Below are 13,505 nucleotides of genomic sequence, written 5' to 3'. Positions count from 1 at the left end.
GTTCAAAATAATTAGTATAAACATTTATTCAGACCAAAGTTATAAGACAAGGAAAGTTAATTGCAGTTGTGTATACTCTGTGAACATAATAAAACCAGTTCTCTCTGGGCGGAATTTGTAAACAAGAATAGATGCATCAGTGTTCGTTTGGTACCCGAGGAGCTTAAATTTTGATAATTCACATAATAGTTTCCTATGATCAGAATATTACGTTGATTTTTTTATTTGAAAGATGGATCCCATGTCAGGCTTCGACATCCGACTGTTTACATTACCACCCAGAGACAGTACACTGCAGTACAAAAGATGCGTACACCTCTGAAATAACATTCCTTGCATTATAACCTTGGATCAGACCAAGTTTTCAATGGTACTGTTGTGAATAGGGCATTGCCATTTTAGCATGGCGGGTCACCTGAAATCACACGAACAGTCCCTTTAATATTCTTTATATTTTAGACTTCGTTCACTGATATAGCTCGCTTGCTCTCGGAATTCTTTAGGAAATTCTTTTTTTTTTTGATAAATGTATAAATGGATAAACGGATAAATGGAAAAAAACGTCAAAACTTTTTAATTTACTGAGAAGCTTTTCTTCCGACAAAAGGAGACAAAATAAAACTTTCTTTTTTTCCTTTGATGGTTTAATTTGATTTTTCCAAATTTTTTTATTTCTATTATTTCTTTGTAAACATTAATATAAGTATTTTTTTTATACAGGTGGAACCATTTGATATTAATCTGTTGACATTCATAGTGACCCCCGCCCCCTTGAATATCATGCTGATTTAACTTTTCGAATATTATCCCATCAAGCTGTGATCACAATTTGACCGATTGAAGATAAGACCAGCCACAATAATTCTCTTCCGAGCCACATTTTCCTCATTTTTTCGTCCGAGCCACCTTAAAATCCTTGTCCTTCTTGTGTTTTTTTAACTGTCCCATCAATAAAAAAAAAACAATTTTTTTTAAATTTGGCCATTTACATTGATTACCAGAAAACGATAGAATATGAAGACGATATTAATGCAATAAATAATTGTATTTGATGTGGTTACAAAGCAAATAGTCTTATAAAGTGAATTGGGCCTTTTTACATCGAAAAATTGATGTATTTCCTGTTCATTGGACTATTAAAATTCATAAATTAAGTCTAAAAGTCGTCTTCCTATTCCAGAGTTTCTCGTTATCACTGTAATATAATAAGAAGATTTAATCTCCAGAGATCTTGACGTGGTACCAACGGATATCCTGGTAGGTCTAGTACTACTCAGGAAACGACAGCAAGCTGCCCGCCAGCGAACCATTTCTCAGGTATACAGGGGGTCCCTAAAAAAATTGCCTTAAATAGTGTTCCATTTGAAAGGGGGAGGGGCCTTTTTTAACACCCTGTGCTAGATGTACATTGTCAAAATATCTTAACGAAAAATCGTTATTTCGATTTAAGTTTGAGATATTCTTTGGTAAACATTTACTACTATTTATATTTTTTTGTAGTCCAAATCACAGGCTAAGCTCCTTTAAAACCCTGAACCTATAAAGTATTTAGCCTTTGACGTTATTTCAAATATCTTGTATTTTATAAATATACTTTTTAGCAAACAGACTTGGTTCAGTTTTGTTTGTTTTTCAACTTTTAATCTTTCTAAGTCATGAATGGTTAAATATTTACTTTATTTGGCATTTAAATGTAAATTTTAAAAGAATTACCAAAAAAGAATGAAATATCTAGACTCTTTGCCAAATCAAAAATGGATGTCGTAAAAAAAATCCTTTTTTAAACCCCAAAAAATTATTTATAATTTAGGTTTCACTTTTTCCTCAATTTTCATGCTATTGGTTAAACATAGAAAACCAAGAAGATTGCTTGAATTTCGTCTTCTTATTCCAGTATTTTTAATTTTACAGGTTTGAGAAAAACAAGGTTTTTTGATTACATATGAGTAATTCTAAGCATGTTTATTAGGCTCAATAAGACTAATTATGATTGAAAGTAAATAAGATTTCAATCTAACGTGATTAGATTTACTCTGATTCAACGTAACTTTTGTTTTCTAATTTTTATTTTTAGCCGACAAACAACGTCTACGATTTCCTGTCAGGCGTTAAAGTCACTCCAGACACACAATTCGTGGCGCTCAACAATCCTCAAGAATTGGATAAACTCAGGGATACAGGATATACAAATATATACTAGGCTTTTAGGGCTCTTCGCGCCCATCTTCTACATCAACTTTTAATTGTGGCTTTTTCTGCGAGCATCTTCTCTTTGTAAAAAATAACTTTCAAAAAAATTGCGGATTTCATAATATTTTTTCGCACATTTTTTAAATTTTCCAAAAATAAAAAAATTTTAAACACAAATTTTTGAAATTTTGATCATTTTTGAACCTTCCCTCGGGTCATTCGCAATGACACCTTTTGATTCTTTGTCAGACAAAGCTACACGTTAACTCTAAATTACGAAATAGAAAAATTGCTTATACTCAACAAAAAGTTGCTTATTTGGCCTCAATATAAGCGATTTTTACTGTTGAATATAGAGATCGACTAAGAAAGGAATTGCTAGATAGAATAAACAAATTTTTTTAAAATATATTTATATTAATGCCTTCGAATTTTACACATTTTATAGAATTTAGTCCTAAAAAATCAAACCATTATAATAAACTCAAAATCTTTAACACATGTTTTTGTGGTAATGATTATATTTGACTACTGGATATGTAAATTAAATGTATTATATATGTTATCCATGGTACATTGATAATAATGGAATATTTATGTACACTGTACATTGTACATGAGAGGTGTCAATGTTTTTTTAATTCGCATGATATTAAAGGTAGAAAAATTGTGTGATACAATCTTTTTCCATTTTTAGAATAAAAAGTGTTGAAGTCAATATAAATATAAGAATCATAAATTTTTTATAAAATATCTTTTTTACTTATGGATTTAAACAACTTCATGAAATCAATATAAAATATAAGAATACTAAAAAGTTAAATAATATCTACATCCGTATTTTGTACAGAGAAACTGTACATTACATGCACTTTGCCCTGGCGGCTTATGGCTGGCCTATGTACTTGCTACACAATAAAACTGTACCGGTACACAAGGCCGCGTGGAGGCTATGTTCAAGTCTGAGGTACAGTTCAAAATATTTATTTCTGCAACCATGCATCCTGAGCATGGGATTTAAAAACTTCGGCTCGAGCCGTAATTCCTTAAACCCGACTTTAAGACTCAATCTTTGACCTAACTCTGATGACAGCTCTGTGTCCTGCCATGAAAATCCACCAAATTGAATATTAAAAATTATTTGAACTTAAATCTGTGAAAAATAAGATGCAGCTTTAATCCGAAAGCTCAAACCATAAATAAGGCCCAACGATAGCTTAGACTCGAGCCGTGTTTCCCAAATTTTTTAAATCGCGGGCTCAGCATATAATACGGCACAAAATCAATTGCTGTCTGGGTTTCTATCTATCTAACTGTCAGAGCAAAATAAAATTGTTTTAAATGATGATAAAAGAAGGTGGTATATTTATTTATTTAAAATCAAGCAATATTGTGATAGAGCTTTATATTATTTTAAAGCTTCTAGATTAAATTTCTTTATTGTTATTATATTAATATTTCCGACCCTTCTAAAATATTATTTTCTTCTAGCTGTTGCTGCATGAGCTGCTGCAATCATAAAGTAGATGTAAACTCAGTAATCCTGGAGGATAATTGTTGTCTATGCAATTATGCAGCCCTTAAACAGGTCAATCTTTATATTCATCGATTTATCACGTCAAATAATAGATTCCCTACATCAAATTATTGACTTACAACATGAAATCATTGATTTTCTACATCAAATCATTGATTCCCTACATCAAATCATTATTCCCTACATCAAATTATTGATTCCCTACATCAAACCATTATTCCCTATATCAAATCATTGATTTACCACATGAAATCATTGATTTGCAAATATAAAATCATGGATTTACAATGTCAAACTATTGATTTACAAAATCAAATCATTGATTAAATATTGTTTAAATTATTGCTTTACCTGGTCAAATTACTAATGGACATTGATTATTGACAATTCTTGGATTAAAGGGAAAGTAGACTTAATTTCAGGTGATCCTCCTTCTACATCTGATTCTCAAAGGTTTTTCCCTTTAAACCGATGTCTGATAAAAATACGTCAAGATTTTTTTTTTTTTTACTGAAAATTTATTATTTTGAGTTGTTGGTTCTTTTTATTGTGTAACTGGACTGCCCTGATTAAATTTTAACATTTTTGTATGAGTCTGTTGCACATTTCACATGTTTAGGTCTGTCATCTGGATTCGACAGAGATCGTATATGCAACTTATCATGTCGATGTCGGAGAGACTCCATTCTTTATTGGAGTCGACTTTGACAAGGCTCGAATTGTCATCAGCATTCGTGGAACTTTGTCCATGCAGGTAGAAATTATGAAAGGGGCTGAAGACATAACTTCAAGGGACCTCCTTCATTAATAGAGTAGCATGTGTGATTCACAACAGTACCTTTTAAATTTCTGAATTTATGTCACAGTCAATGCCAGCCATAATGTGTCACTAGAAACTAAAGGGTTTAACAAATTTATTTCTGTCTTATTTGCTTTTGTAATTTTGTTCTTGATTCATTAAGCATCATTTATTATATTGTTTTTATGAACATAACTTGAAGAATTTTCAGTCATCAAAAAACATTTTCTACTTTATATAATATTCCACACTGCAGTGGAATAAATTACCTGAGTTTGAAATTAATGTAAGAAACTTTTCTCATTGAACTTAGAACTTTTATACAAATAGAGATGATAAACTATTTCAGATTTATTGGTGTTGGATTTTTTCCAGAATAATTAGTCAATATCAAGCAAAAATCTTATTCTAATTTTATGAATTAATATAATGTGCCCAGCATTGTCTGTGGAATTTTTTAAAGATAAAGTTTAGATTTAAAAAAAAAAATTTTTTCTTTAGTTTTTGTAGCTCAAGGGTTTCATCAACACCCAGACAAGCAAAGCATATTTATAGAAGAGAAGGGCTTTATTATATTTATGTTGAGATATGTTTATGAGTTTTACACAAAATATTAAAAAACATTTAAAATAAATTTTTCAAATTCTAAAATTTACACACTCATTTAATTATTTTAGTGTTAAAAATTATATATCATTATTATTATTTATATTATCTTCATTATAATTTTCATTAATATTATGATTTTTGTTTTGATTCAAGGATATAATTACTGATCTGAATGCAGAATCTGAAATTCTACCCTTAAAGCCAGTTAACGAAGATTTTAAAGGACACAAGGTAAATGATATATTATTAGTCCATTCATTAATTTATCATATCCTAATTCTTGCCATTTTCGATCTACGGATTTTTTATTTTGATGTTATGCCAATCGAAGGAAAGTTGTCTATCTCTGACACCATTGAGGTTTCCAAAGTTTAATCCGTCAAAAATTGACTGTCTAAGCACATGAAGTAACAAGGTTCAGATACCACAAGTTTTACCTTTAGGTTGCTTAAAGTGGCCTTGCAAAGGTTTTTGTAATATAATATATCATAAGAAAGCAACTATGCTTTTCCATATTTAGGGCATGGTTCAAGCAGCTGATTATATTTACAAGAAATTAATGGATGAAAACTTGTTGGAGAAGGCTTTTAATTGGAGAACAGAGTCGGGGACAAGATCATTCCCATTGGTAAGCTTTATTCACCCTTTCGTACTTGGAGTCAATTATTGGCTTTGCCATTAACAACATCATATCTCATTTATGGAAATGGTTTAAAACTTAGTAGCCCATAGAATTATTATTTTTAGTCATGCAATATTTTACACTCATTGCGTAGGAAAATGACTTAAATTTTGAGAATACTCTTCGTTTTTTGGACACCCTGTAATCTAAATATAAAAAATGCTCCATCTCCTTGCAGAAAACTTTGCTTTAGTATCCTGAAGATTACAAAAGCATGAAACAAGTTGTATAGATACAATACCATAAATTATTTATTTGAATTTTATTATTTATTATGAATGTACATAAAAGTTTAATTGTTAAGGCAGAATTCTGACAAAAGATATCCTCAGAAAACCCCCCTTAGTGCAGTTTGATTTTTATTTTTCCAACCTGTAAGAATATTGAGTAAATTGTGTTTTGAAGCTAAACTTCAACAGTTGTTGAGTCAGACATTACTGAAAACTGTAAATACAGCCAAGATATCAAATTAAAGAATAGTATTAATCAGAAATATGTGTCAAATGCATTTTTCCCTTGTCTTCAAGAGACTAGAATGTTTAGATCTAAAAGAGAAGAAACTAAACAGATGTATGATCAGATAAATAGAAGATTCAAAAGTCAGAGAAAAAAAATTCACTGCTCTTTTTAAATTTTGTTTAAAAATATTTTTATTTAAAAATAATAGTTTCTTGAGTTTAGTTTACCATAAGAACTATCTTGTGATTGTTTGCAGCTTTAAATTCTAAGAAAATCCTGTATTGTGAGTGAAGCCAATTTTCCCTTGAATTCTGTTTAGTTTTATGATCTTTTGATTCTGTTGAATTCCAGGTTTTATTAATGACATGGCAGGGTTTCACCGGGTTTCAGGAAATCAAAGAGAAACTCAGACCCAGAGAGACATCATTTGTTTCCGGGATAAACTCTTTTATGTGAAGGGGGGAGTATTTATAAAGGAATTGAGTCTTTGCAACAAACTGAAATTTTCCAATCCCTATATCTAGCGAACCTGATGGTGTAAATCTTAAATATTTCAAACTTAGATTATAAGCTCCAGCAGAAATAATAGTTTAAAATATCAAAGGTCTACGACATTGAAAGGCAAAGATATAGAAGTTAGAAAATCAGAGTTTGTGGCGAAGACTCAATTCCTTTCCATCTCCAATAAACGTATATCTATTATCTACCTTTAAATTCTTTTTAAAATGGCTTTAAAATCATTTTTTTTAAATTTCAGGTTTGCGTCGGGCATTCTCTTGGTGGTGGTACAGCAGCCATACTTGCTATTCTACTTAAACAAGAATTCCCAAACATTACTTGTTTTGCATTTTCACCACCAGGTGGACTTCTTAGGTAACTATATTACATGTTACCACCACCAGGTGGACTTCTTAGGTAACTATATTACATGTTATCACGACCAGGTGAACTTCTTAGCTAACTATGTTACATGTTACCACCACCAGGTGGCCTTCTTAGCTAACTATGTTACATGTTACCACCACCAGGTGGCCTTCTTAGGTAACTATATTACATGTTATCACGACCTGGTGAACTTTTTAGCTAACTATGTTACACGTTACCACCACCAGGTGGCCTTCTTAGGTAACTATATTACATGTTATCATGACCAGGTGAACTTCTTAGCTAACTATGTTACACGTTACCACCACCAGGTGGCCTTCTTAGGTAACTATGTTACATGTTACCACCACCAGGTGGCCTTCTTAGGTAACAATGCTACAAGTTTTCACTACCAAGTGGACTTCTTAGGTAACAATGCTACACGTTATCATGACCAGGTGGACTTCTCAGGTAACTGTGTTACATGTTATCACCACCAGGTGGACTTCTTAGGTAACTATGTTACACATTATTACGACCAGGTGGATATCTTAGGTAACTATGCTACAGGTTATTACGACCAGGTGGACTTCTTATCTTAGGTAACTATGTTACCTAAGAAGTTCTACAAAGTTTTAGACTTTAAAATAAATAAGAATAATATTAAAATTTATTTTTAGTGAGCAAGCTATGCTGGCCAGTAAAGAGTTTATAACAAGTGTTGTTGTGGGTAGGTATTATTATTATGATTATTGTTGTTATGATTGTCTTCTATTGAAACTTCAATCTTTTATTAAAATATATAAGGTGGCTAGTGTTTGTAAATATAGAGATAAATATATTATAAGTAAGGAGTTAAGCCTACCAGCCAATTTTGCAAAAATGTTTGTTCAAAAACAAAACCCTGTTTTTGATTAAATAATTAAAGAAGAAGAATAATATTACTAACCTATACTATTTGTTTATTTATGTATTTCTTATAGGTAAGGATGTAGTCCCTAGGTTGGGTATGAACCAGCTGGAGACCCTGAGACATGAGCTGATGGCCACCATCAAGAACAGTCCAGAGAACAAGGTAAAAGGAACATGCCCAAAACTGGATCAAAACTTGAAACCCTACGGTCGGAGGATACATTAACATTCCTTTATAAAAAGCTGGTTTTTTGGTATGCAACAATTTTCATTTAATCCCGCCGGGATATTTTCATTGAAAGATACTTTGAAAATCTACAAAGGCAAAAAAAAATCCGCAAAATCCGCAAGCCCTCGGGTTTATCATTGAATCCCCTCTTTAAAAAGAAATGTCATTTACTCTCATACAAATTAGAATCAATGGAAATTTAAACCCCCGAGGAATTCAATGATAACCCCGAGGGCGTAGCCCAAGGGTTTATCATTGAATCCCGATAAATGATACATTTGTTTCCTTTTTTAGAGAAACATTACTTTTTTACTAACAGTGCGTACAATTCTTAAATTTTACACTGTACTCTTATCTAAGAAACTAAAGGCTGAAGTGCAAAGTGTGGAATTTTAAAAACACTGCAAAAAAATTTAATTTGAAAGAAAAAAATCTGTTTTTGTAGCCCATGTTACTTCGGGGTACTCATGGGTTCCCCCCAAAAATTGTAGTCAATTTGGTCCATGGGGTTTGGCCATCTGTAACTAACATCCACATACCTTAGTCCTCTAAACATGGATTTTTAAAGAATTATCTTTTATTGCACAGTGATCAACATGTATATCAATACAATCAAGACGACTTTTCTATTATAGTTTGTTTTCAACAAGATTTTTCAAATCAAAAATTTACAAGTAATCAAAAAGAAGCTTTTTTCATCTTTATGTGTATCCATACTTTTTGAAAGCGCTGTGCTTGGTAGAAATCAAAAATGGAAATAGAAAGATGTCTTCATTGTATTGATATTCACAATGACGCTAACTAACACAGTATCAGTCTATGACATGTAAAATGAGCAATGTATTGTATACTATCTATATTTATATTTAAGGAGAATTGAATACAAGGAGGGGGCAATAGGGTTTCCGTACACTTTACTGTGACGTTTTTTGGCTGCTGGAGAACTAGTTTTTGCGTAACAACAATAATAAAGGCAGCCGATCTAATGTAAACAAACATGAGTTAGTATACGGTGAATCTTCATCTAACGCCAGAGATACACCAAATGTCTGTTTATCATTTGTGTTATTGTTTACAATCTTTATTATTGTTGTTACGCAAAAACTAGTTCTCCAGCAGTCCAAAAACGTCACAGCAAAGTGCACGGAAACCCTATTGCCCCTCCTTGTATTCAATTCTCCTTGTTTATATTCAGTGGAAGACACTGTCTCAGTCTGTAATCTGTACACGAGGAAATCCTGACTATTCAGAGGTGAGACAACAAATATTTAACAAGAGTTTTAATCAACTTAAAATTGTTGTGAATTGTTTAAAATTGGGTTTTTAAAAGCAATGTCTGATAAACATATCAATATTAAATTAAATAAAAATTTAGAATTTCTGATCTAAAATTGATTACAATATGTAAACTTGAAAACAATGCTTTAAGATGAACAAGGCTACAGAAAAGTGCAAAAGTGTGGGTAAGATATAAATAAAATTGGGAGATGCCCTGATGACATTTCTAAGATGGCCCAATTTGAATTTCAAAATTGTGTAGATCCCAGTATATTATACAAAAATAATTAATTTCTGGAAAAACTTTTCCAGAAATTCTCAGAAATATGTTTGAGCCTAATTTGTATTTAGTCAAAATTCATAATCCAATTTTATAACCGAAATATTTTGAAATATGAAAATGGTAGAAACATTTTCTTTAACAAAAACTTAATTTTGTATTTATTTAGCGTTAAAAACTATAAAGCTGCAATTTTAATTTAATTTAATTTTTTCATTTTTATTGATGATTTTTTAAATGTACAACTATTGAACGTTTTTTGGTTTCCTGGGTAAGCTGATTAGATTAATGCAACATTAAAGAAACGGTGGTAGCAGACGTAATTTTAAATTTCAGGTTTAAATTTAAGGGGGGGGGCGCGCTTAATTCTGATATATATTTTTCATAACTTCCCCGGTTTGATAATTTCCATCCCGCAATCTTAACATGTAAGTAGGGTTTCCAGCGAAAGAAAACTTTCGCGAAAAAGTGTAAAATTTCGCGAAAATTTTCTGTAGAAATTAGCAAACTTTTTCTTGAAAAATGCTAAATTTTCGCCGGAAAACCTAAGTGGAAGAGACTTAAGGTTGTATAATAATCGTTAAGGTATTTTAAGAACATTTTATGATAGGTTTATTGATCATATAAAATATATTTCATTAAAGTTAGATGAATTTAAAACTATGCACTAGGGTAACTTTACAGCTTTTATATTAAGGATTTAATCTTTAAAGGAAAAGTTTTCAATAATTGAGGAGAATGAGAGGTTTAACGAGAAACCCCTTTAAATTAGGCATGTTAAGCGTTAATTCTCAGGGTTTGGTTTACAAGGCAAACTTTGGATTATTAAAGTACCAGGCCGACTTATAGGCGACAAGAACCCAGCTTACATAGGTTTATGTATAGGTTTATGATTATGTTTAGTTTTAGAACTTCAGGTTCAGAACTGCTGTAGGTCCAAATTTAGGTTAAATTTAGGTTCAGATTTAAGTTTAAGGTTAGGTTTAAGTCCAGGCTTAGGTTTAGTTTTAGTTTTAGGTGTAGGTTTAGGTTAAGGTTTAGGTTTAGGTTCAGGTTTAGACTACGGTGAAAGCTTTATATATCTTGTGTGAAAAGTTAAGATGTTGGTGATTTATCTAGAACAGACTTGAATAGAATACAGAGGCATGAATAGGTAGATATATAGATAAATAGAAAGATAAATAGATATATAGATGGATAGATAGATAGATAGATAGATAGATAGATAGATAGATAGATAGATAGATAGATAGATAGATAGATTTATTTTGTTCATTCTTTCATTTTATTTATTCTATATATTTTATTCATTCTATTCATTTTATTCATTCTATTCATTCTAATCATTTTATTCATCTTTTCATGCCAAGTCTAGCTTAAACTTGTCAAAGTAGAATTATTTCTTTACCTGCTAACCTACAACTGCTCTCTGTTCATAAATTTTGACAACCGCTGATTTTTCATTTGAATAAAAAATTCGATTTTTCCTGGTGGTTCAGCTGAAACATGTTTCCTTTCACCCAAAATACATTTTCCTTTTTACGAATATGCACTTAGCATTCACAATATTTGACTGAAATATTTTGTTTATAATATGGCTTTATTGACAGATTGAAAATGGAAAATCCAGAGCATTGAAGAATTAACGATAAAATCAGGATAATTTGGAAGGGAGTAAATTAGAATATTTTGGAGGGGAAGATTAGAATTTGGAGGGAGAAAATTAGAATATGGATGCGAAAATCAGAATTTGGAGGGGGAAAACAGAATTTTGGGGGGGGGGAGAAAATCAGAATTTGGAGGGGGAAAATTAGAATTTAAACTATGAAAATATTTAAATGTTCTCAAAAATTTCCAATCTAAACCACAATGGTCTTTCTTTACAAGACTTCGTCAAATTTTGGAATAAGAAGACGACATTTAAGATTTTAAAAAATTATACATATATATATAATGTTGTTATAAAAGAGGTTTACAAGTTACTTGAATATCACCATCTTGAATGATCTGGGTCCAGCTAACAGTCATCTTCCTAACTCCCCCTGAACACACCACATCACTCTAAACTTTGCAAGATCCGATCCGGTACAACATGTACAGTATACGCATTCAGTGGTACTATCCAGTCTGGACTACCAAGTGTAGAGTCGACCGACACCAACCAGGCTACAAACGTCAAGATCACAGTAAACCATTTGAACATTTTCAATCTAAATAAAAGAAGCGGGATTGAATATATAAAAAAAATATAAATTGATTTCTCTAACAATTGCTTTGTTTACAATCCACTGCACTTTCATTTTATAGACAAATGTAATTCAACCCTTCAACTGTAAATAGAAAACTAAAAATGGGAGTTGGGGGGGGGGGGATTCTGGCACAAATGAAAAAAATATAGAGTTTCTAACATAAAAAAGTATTGATTCTTTAGTTTTGATTGCATTGTTTTAATTGCATTGTTTTAATTGCATTGATTTAATTGCACTGTTTTAATTGCATTGTTTTAATTGCATTGTTTTAATTGCATTGTTTAAATTGCATTGTTTAAATTGCATTGTTTTAATTGCATTGTTTTAATTGCATCTTACTTCATTTTTATTTCAGAAAATTGGGTCTTTTTATGTAAAAATATTGTCTTACTTGGCTCGGGAACCCAGCTTTGATTGAAAACAAATTTGTTTTCCTAATTAAGATTCAACTCAGACCTTTTAAACCTAGCTATAGTACATTCCCGTGGCTTACCGAGATCCCCAATCAAAATTTGAGGCAAATCGGTTAGGGGGTCATGAGTTATGATCGGACATACAAACAAACAAACAAAGATTACTAATTTTATGTAAAAAATATTGTCTTACTAGCTTGGGAACCCAGCTTCGCTTGGAAGCAAAGTTAGTAAACCAATTCAACTTAGGCCTTTTAAACATTGCCGTTGTTCTACCGAGTTCCTCAGTAAACATTTGAGGCAAATTAGTGAAGGGGTTCCTGAGTTATGATCAACATACAAGCAGCTTTATATAAAGTAGATAAGAAGATATAAAGTACGAAAAGTGTAGTTTAGAAAACGTGACTGGTTGCTGTTTACTCCCAGTCTCTCAACCCTGTAAATATTTATAAACCAAAACTTTTTTCAAACATAAATAAACATATAGTTTAAAGTAAACAACAAAAATAATATATACATTTAACATCTATCTCATATTAGACAAGCTTGGAAACCCAACGTTGCCCAGGGTAGTCATATATAGTCCCACCGTTTACCCGCGCGTTGTCGTAAATTAAGAGTTTACCCATTTTTCCATATAGAAGCAGAATCGCTCAACTTAGAATCTAAAAACAAAGCAAAGACCATTCACGTTGTGCTACTGAGTTCCTCATTAAAAATTTGAGGCAAATATGTTAACCCTATCTCTGCTGGGGTACTTGAAAACCAGGATATGCTGGGGGGGGGGGTCAATTTGACCCCCCTCTAAATCCCATGTTTGATGTCCAAATATGACAAATGATACATCATTGGAAAGCTCTTGTGCTCTACTTTTAGAATCTGCAAAAAAATTTGCAAATTTGCAAAAATTGAATTTTTTATCGCAAAATCCAGTTTTATAGTAAAAATGTTTGCAAAAAAAAATTTGTCCAAAAAATGACAAATTATACATTTTTGAAAAGCCC

At 31.4% G+C, this 13,505-nt stretch overlaps 1 protein-coding gene across 1 annotated transcript in view; it reads left to right on the top strand.

Annotated features, from left to right (window-relative positions):
• LOC111697490 (sn1-specific diacylglycerol lipase alpha) overlaps positions 1 to 13,505 on the top strand; it is a 33,438-nt gene that overhangs the window by 11,098 nt on the left and 8,835 nt on the right. The window contains exons 11-22 of the mRNA XM_023467512.1: positions 460 to 503; positions 1,227 to 1,317; positions 2,075 to 2,172; positions 3,041 to 3,157; positions 3,682 to 3,778; positions 4,347 to 4,481; positions 5,289 to 5,366; positions 5,656 to 5,763; positions 7,034 to 7,149; positions 7,821 to 7,870; positions 8,124 to 8,215; positions 9,477 to 9,533. Of these exons, the coding sequence (XP_023323280.1) occupies positions 460 to 503; positions 1,227 to 1,317; positions 2,075 to 2,172; positions 3,041 to 3,157; positions 3,682 to 3,778; positions 4,347 to 4,481; positions 5,289 to 5,366; positions 5,656 to 5,763; positions 7,034 to 7,149; positions 7,821 to 7,870; positions 8,124 to 8,215; positions 9,477 to 9,533 (1,083 nt within the window). The remainder of the gene's footprint in view (positions 1 to 459; positions 504 to 1,226; positions 1,318 to 2,074; positions 2,173 to 3,040; positions 3,158 to 3,681; positions 3,779 to 4,346; positions 4,482 to 5,288; positions 5,367 to 5,655; positions 5,764 to 7,033; positions 7,150 to 7,820; positions 7,871 to 8,123; positions 8,216 to 9,476; positions 9,534 to 13,505) is intronic.

Source organism: Eurytemora carolleeae, unplaced genomic scaffold (genome assembly GCF_000591075.1).
Source record: "Eurytemora carolleeae unplaced genomic scaffold, Eaff_2.0 scaffold240, whole genome shotgun sequence".
Lineage (NCBI taxonomy): Eukaryota > Metazoa > Arthropoda > Copepoda > Calanoida > Temoridae > Eurytemora > Eurytemora carolleeae.
The sequence above is the reverse complement of the archived record's forward strand: the minus strand, read 5'-3'. Positions and strand labels throughout refer to the sequence as shown.